A 6,794-nucleotide genomic window follows, 5' to 3' on the forward strand; every position below is an offset into this window, starting at 1 on the left:
TACGAGAAGGAACGAACGAGAAAAAAAAAAAAAGTCTGGGGCCAACAGGCGCACAACCCAAAAAGAAAGAAAGAAAAGAACAAAGGGAGAGGTGGGAAAACAGTTCCAAGATGCGAGTTTAATCCTCTTCGTCGAGCGCCGCAAGCATGGCCTCGATGCGTGCTGCCTCGGCCTTGAGCTTCTCTTCCTCTTCCAGCAGGGCCGAGCGCTATTAACAAGAAAAAAAGAACAAGAAGCATGCTAAATAAGAGGGTCGACGTGTCCAGGCATCGAGCATCGGGACAACAGAACCAGAGATGCCTCTGGCCAATGGCCGAAATCGGCTGCAAAGACCAAGCTGAAGCTGACACTTGCCTCTTCCTCAAACTTCTTCTCAAGCTCAGCCTCGTACGCCAGTTGCTCGGGCGTCTTCTCCGCTGCTGCCGACGCCGCGGCACCAGAGCCCTTGGACTGTGCGAGATTGACCCAACATTAAAAACATGAGCATCACTAAAAAGCAGGCCAGTGAGCGCTGCAATGGCGGGCCCACCTACCGGGCCCTCGAGCTTCATCTTTTCCATCTCCTCACGCAGCGAGTCTTCCTCGGCCTGACGGGCCTCGGCAATCTCCTTCTCGCGTTGCTTGCGCTCCTCTGCACATATCGGCACGATCCACGCCAAGATCAACAAACACGAGCCAGAAAGTCGGACGTCCCAAAACATGACCAGCAAACAAAAAGAATTGGTCCAGAACAATGCTGTCTGTTTCAATGTTGGACCTCACCCTCGAGCAGTTCGTGTGTGATCTTGCGGAGCTTGTCCATGGGGATCTTGCCGGCCTTGCCACCCGCGACGGCTTGGACCATGCCCGAGGCATCGGGCTCACCAACCACAAAGACGGTGGCACCCTTCTCAAAATCAACCTCGTCGCTCTTGAAGCCCTCGATGGCACGGAACTTGACTACCTCCGCGGGAGCTGAAACACCCATTGCGTCAGGCGGGGGATGAACACGGCGTGAGCAAGACGGATCAACGGCAACGATGACGCAAGCGTGGCTCAAAACCCAAGACCGCTGAATAGATACACACCAGCCGAGGGAGCCGGAGCAGCGGCAGCACCGCCCATGCCCGGGGGCAAGGGGGCAGCGCCGCGGGCGTTGGCAGAAGCCGCGAGCTTGGCCAGACGCTCGGCGTGCACCTTGTCCTTCTTCAGCATGTCCACATTCTCAAAGACACCACCCGCACGCGCGAGGCGCGCAGCTGCCAAGTCACCTGAAATCAAGAAGCCCCGACCAAACAGGTATTAGTCATATGCCAGGCCGTGCTGGTGGCGCAGCTCGACGAGAAGCGAGCGGCCAATGTACGCACGCTTCATGATGTCTGGTAATTGATCCCGGCAAGAAGGTTACAAGCGCGTTGATTCAAAAAGCCAAGCTCGTCGCACAGAGATAGCCTGCCATCGAATCACACCCCATGTCGTCAATGAGCCATCAGCGCATCGGGCACAACTGGAATAGAGAGATTGAAGCGTGAGCGTCATCAAGCACACGCCCCCCTTCGTGCTCCCCCAAGCGCATCAAGACCAAGAATCCACAGTACCAGCCCCCTTTCTTGCCTTTTACCAAACCAGGCTTTGACCAGCACCACACCCCTCCCATGCCCAAAGGCAGATCGTCAGTGGCCCTCTGCCCTCGACAGTGAGCGGAGGCAGGGAGCACCCTCTGCCCTTTCGTTAGAAGGAAAAACGAAAATATAAAGGGGGCTTACAACAGCTACACATCACAACAAAGCCAGAATCCACTCCCAGCCCGCCTGCTCCCTCCCCTGCCCCGGTACAGGAGTCAAGCATTTCCCATCAACGGCTGATCGCACACTTCAGTCGAGCGCGCGCCCCGCTCCCGCGCTGCCATTTCACTGACACACACAACACACACACACACACACACACACACACTGACTTTTGAAAAAAAAATGAAAGAGACAACAAAGAGAAGTTTTGGCTTGCAAGCGAATTTCACACCTCAAAACTCGGCGAGATTAATGTATTTTACTTTATCAAAATACTGTGCAGATACGAGTTTCTGTTGAAACGCAGTGCCTCAAATACTTTTTCTTCTCCTGGCTTATGGTTAGTAAAATACTCTTGTTTACCAATGGAGAAGCAACGAATGGGTGGCGTTGAGGATCGAAAATACTTTTTATTTTCTCATTTTACTGACAAGAGCTCCAGTGTGAGTACGTGCAAATGGCAGCGCGCGCTGCGTGGTATCGGCGGAGTGATCGCCGCGCTATACACCTCTTATCCTGCCTGATCCTGGGGTTGGGTTTAGTTCAACTCACTGCACATGTGCACTTGTTCGACGCATTAAAACGTACGCTGCGTGACTGACATGGTAGTCTCCAACCCAAGAATTGCAGACCCAAGCATCATCATGCATCCCGCTGTGCGCGATCTCTACAAGCGCTTCCTCATGGCTGGCCGCGATTACCCCGCGGGCCTCGAGGTTGTGCGGCGACGCACCAAGGTAGGCAATGGGGTCCGGCCCTCGCCTCTGCTCGTTCAGGCACCGTACTCACATCACACCATCCTTTTGGCGGATGGCAACACAGGAGGCCTTTTTCGAAAACCGCAACCTCCAGACCGAGGACGAGATTGCGACGGCCGTGGCCCGAGGCCGCTGGTATCTGCGCAACGAGCTTATCGGCGCCATCCAGCTCAAAAAGTATCGCGTCATGCGCAAACGCTACGAGTAGACGCTCGCCCAAAGCCACACCAGCCAAACCCCCGTCATGCCTCGCTCAACACGGTCCAACCCCTGCATCCTTTACCCTATACCCTTCTTCCTCGCCCCTCGGCGCGCTGTGCGCAATTGAACCTCGCTTTGTGTGTCCATACATGTCCCTCCCCCCCCCACTCCACACACCTTTCCTTCCTGTCACTTCACTCTAAGAGGTCAATTCCAGTTGGCGTGGCGTGCGTCATTGACACTCCAAGAGCACATGCACAAACAAAAACAAAACGGTATTAAACACCAAAAGTTTACCACCACTTGCGGAAGGTGGCAAGGCGCTCGGGCTGGGCCACATCCACCACGGCAGTGCCGGTGAGGACCTCGCCGTGACCACGGGTCAGCTCAATCTCAAACTCGCCGCTGTGGAGCTCGCGGTGACCATCAAGCGTCACCTGTGCCAACGTCTCCGCATTCAGCTCAAAGGTCACCTAGCACATGGGCACGTGAAAATGTAAACAGACAAGACCATTTTACTTGCATCCCCATCTGCACTCGGTCGCAAAGGCTTTTGGAGCATGGCTTACTTGAGTGGACTGGCCGGGGCCCAGGGCTACGCGTTGGAAGCCAAAGATCTCCTTGATTGGAACGGGGTTGCCCACGGGCAGCGTCTTGAGGGACTCGGATTTGGGCTTGTAGAAGGCAAACACCACCTCATCACCACCCACCGATCCCGTGTTGGTCACGGTTGCCGTGTACGTGGTTGAGCGGAGCGTGCTTGTGAACGTTGTCATGGGCGGTGCAGGTGACCAGCTCAGGTTGAACGTGGTGTACGACAGACCGTATGCAAAGGGATACAGGGGCTCGCCCGTGTAATATTTGTACGAGCGACCCGGGCCTGTGTCATCACGTTCCCCGTTTACGTTCATGAGATGAAGGACGGCCACTTGTCACAAGACAGCAAAGTCAAGCGCACAGTACCACAGTACCGCCCCTGGCCCACGAGCGCAAACCAAACAGGTCCCCACGCGACATACCGGCTTGCATGGACATGTTCAAAAAGTCAACATCGTTCACGTAGTCACTGGCGTACATGGTGACGGGCAGCTTGCCACCGGGGTTGTTGGCGCCAAAAATGGTTTCGGCCACGGCCTGGCCGCCGTGCACGCCAGGGGCAAAAGCCACCAGGATGGCCTGAGCCTCGTCCTTGATCCAGTCCAGCGAGATCAAGCCACCGTTCAACATCACAATGGCCGTGGGCTTGCCCACCTAGGTTGTAGCAGGGGGTTTATTGGCCCCGAGTGAGCTGCAGTTAGCGTAACGTGTCGTTACCAAGGCAGCGACACTTGGTTTGGTGAAGCAGCGGTGCCATCAGGGGCAATCCAGAGGCATTCGTACCTTGAGAACGGCAGCAACGAGCTCCTGTTGGTCGGTATCGAGGCCAATGTAGGTGCGATCCTTGCCCTCACCAGCCTGGCCGTAGTTGCTGATGGTCAGCACGACCTGGTCGGCGTCCATGGCCAGCTGGATGGCTGTGTTGATGTCGGCAACGTCGTCGGAGAGCGTGGTGGCGCCACCCTGGTTGGCAGCAGCCACGCCCTGATACAGGGTCTGAACGCAATCAAAGGCACCGCTGGGGCAGATGGGCCCAACGTAGTTGCCGAGAATGTCCTCGGCCGAGTTGCTGCTCTTGCCAATGACGGCCACCTTCTTGCCAGTGGCAAAAGGCAGCGTCTGCCCATCATTCTTAAGAAGAGTCATGCTCTAAAGATAGGAAATGGCAAATGGCAGTGCACTCAATGTACCTTTTGCGCGGCTCAAACACAACGGGCCTGGTGCAAGCACACACCGTTTCAACAAGTCAACACTTCCCGAAGCCAGAAAAAAATAAACAAACGTACCTTGCGGGCGGCGAGAAGGGAGGTCTCTTGGGATGAGCTCATGCCAACTTCATCGGCTGAGATGCGATCGTAGGCGTTGGTGACGTTGGGGTCAAAGAGGCCCAGGTTGAAGCGCATGCGGTACGAGTTGGTGAGGGCGGCATCGACGGCCGAGCGATTGACAAGGCTTTGGTTGACGGCGGCCTCGAGGTTATCGGCATAAGTGTCACCCGAATCAATGTCGCAACCACCGAGAAGACCATCGCGGGTGGCGAGGACGGCGTTGGACTCGTAGTGATGATCGGCCCAGATGCAATGGATCGAGTCAGAGTCGGAGGTGATGTAGCCCTCGAAACCCCAATCCTCGCGCAAGTAAGCCGTGAGCGCCGGGTTACCGCAGGTGGGAACGCCGTTGAGGCTGTTGTAAGAGCACATGACGCCGAGGGGCTTGGCGTTCTTGACCACGTACTCCCAACCGGGAAAGTAGGTGTCCATGAGATCGTACTCGGACACGATGGCATTGTATTCGTAGCGGGTGACGTTGTCGTAGTCCTCAACCGAGTAGGCCACCCAGTGCTTGAGGGTGACGACGGCCTGCGTGTAGTCCTTGTCGTCACCGTTCTGAAGGCCTTCCGTGTAGGCTGCGCCGTATTGGCCACAGACAAAGGGGGACTCGCCAGGGGACTCAACGTTGCGGCCCCAACGGGGGTCACGGCTGGGGTTGATGGTGGGGCTCCAGGTATCAAGGCCGTTGTGGAACTTGGTGTTGTAGTAAGCGCGGAGCTCGCGACCAATGATGCGGCCCATGTCCTTGACCAAGCTGTAGTTGAAGGTGGCCGAGAGGCCGTTGGGGGCGGGGAAGGAGGTAGGGCATTGGCCATCGGCCAGGCAGGCGGTGTTTTGCATGCCGTGAATGGCGTTGGTGCCCCAGTAGTAAGCCGGCAGACCAATGTTGTCGATCTGCGCTGACTCACGGGCTCGGAGCTGGGTGGCGGCATCGGCGGTGCTCACGCGGCTAACGAGGTCCTTCAAACGGTCATCCACGGAGAGCTTGGTGTCGCAAAACGGGTAGGAGCTGGAGGCGCCCATGCAGGGAGACCAGATGGTGCGGTCGTTCGTCGTGCCCGAAGTGACACCGTACGCCGAGGTGCTGTCGGACTGCTTGTTCTTGAGAATGCAGGTCTTGGACGTGGCATTCCAGGTATAGATGGTGCAGTCGGCGTTGGCATAGCAGAGGTCGCAGCACTGGCCGGGCGAGGCAACAAGCTCGGCATGTTGCAGGTCACTGCCGCCGATCACGACATTTTCCCACGAGGTGCACTGCTGGGTAGCGGCACGAGCCAGCACCAGCACGGTGGCGAGCACCACAAGAAGCAAGCCTTGACGCATCCTGGACCCCTAAGCCAACCACGTTGCGAATCGAGGATCAGAGTGAGGTCAAGATGAAACCCAGACGCTTTTTCAGATTTAAAGGAGAAGGAGGAGGAGGAGGAGGAGGAGGAGGAGGAGGAGGAGGAGGTACGAAGATTCGGGGAGCCAACGCCGAATCCAGTGGCACTGAACAAAAATAAAAACAATGCTGAAAAGCCAAAGCGATCCCTAGTTTGACCTCAAAGAGGTTCAATCACGACCAACATCCCTCCAAACCCAACTCCACAGACACCCAGATCATCCAGTCATACCACGCCAGGGAGCTGGAAGTGGGGGTGGGGGGCGGGGGGGGAGGGGGTTCCGAGTCGACAGGGGATCAGAGGAGAAGCGCTTCGAGGCAGGTGCAGACGAACCTGTGTATCACTGGCTTCCCGATCCGCCGGAAAGAAAAATGCACAAACTACAGCAGAGAGGGTATATAACTATGGTTATTACAACAATAACCTGTTATTATGCTACAATAATTAAGTATAATTGTACGTTGTATTTGCTTTATGAATGTTACATGCGTTCACAAAGTCTTATTCCTACTTCAACATATCTAATCTCATAAACAACAACTCCCTAAGGTACAATACGTATCACAACAACATGAAAAAAACATCAACAACGTTTCGTCACAAAAACAATGGATCAAACATGTGTTTGGAACAGAGAATGCGGTCCTGCTTCTTAAAGTATTATACTTATGCTGATGGTGAGGGTCAAGGAGGAGTTGCAAACTTAAACGCTCACACTGGAAGCACAGATTTCCCACACGTACGTGTAGATATGCA

The 6,794-nt window shown here is 55.5% G+C and overlaps 2 protein-coding genes across 2 annotated transcripts; both read right to left on the reverse strand.

Annotated features, from left to right (window-relative positions):
* Window positions 1-118: 118 nt before the first annotated feature.
* On the reverse strand, window positions 119-1,194 carry MONBRDRAFT_29920 (uncharacterized protein; the record flags this gene model as incomplete). Its single annotated transcript, XM_001750386.1, has 5 exons — window positions 119-208; window positions 349-450; window positions 534-631; window positions 763-954; window positions 1,068-1,194. 5 exons carry the CDS (start codon window positions 1,192-1,194, stop codon window positions 119-121), a joined length of 609 nt encoding a protein of 202 aa, XP_001750438.1.
* Window positions 1,195-3,018: 1,824 nt separating this feature from the next.
* On the reverse strand, window positions 3,019-5,976 carry MONBRDRAFT_39142 (uncharacterized protein; the record flags this gene model as incomplete). The annotated part of the gene is made up of 5 exons (XM_001750387.1): window positions 3,019-3,198; window positions 3,295-3,653; window positions 3,745-3,976; window positions 4,106-4,471; window positions 4,609-5,976. The coding sequence occupies 5 exons, from the start codon at window positions 5,974-5,976 to the stop codon at window positions 3,019-3,021; spliced, it is 2,505 nt and encodes an 834-aa protein (XP_001750439.1).
* Window positions 5,977-6,794: the final 818 nt, after the last annotated feature.

Source organism: Monosiga brevicollis, genomic scaffold (assembly GCF_000002865.3).
Source record: "Monosiga brevicollis MX1 MONBRscaffold_40 genomic scaffold, whole genome shotgun sequence".
Taxonomy (NCBI): Eukaryota; class Choanoflagellata; order Craspedida; family Salpingoecidae; genus Monosiga; species Monosiga brevicollis.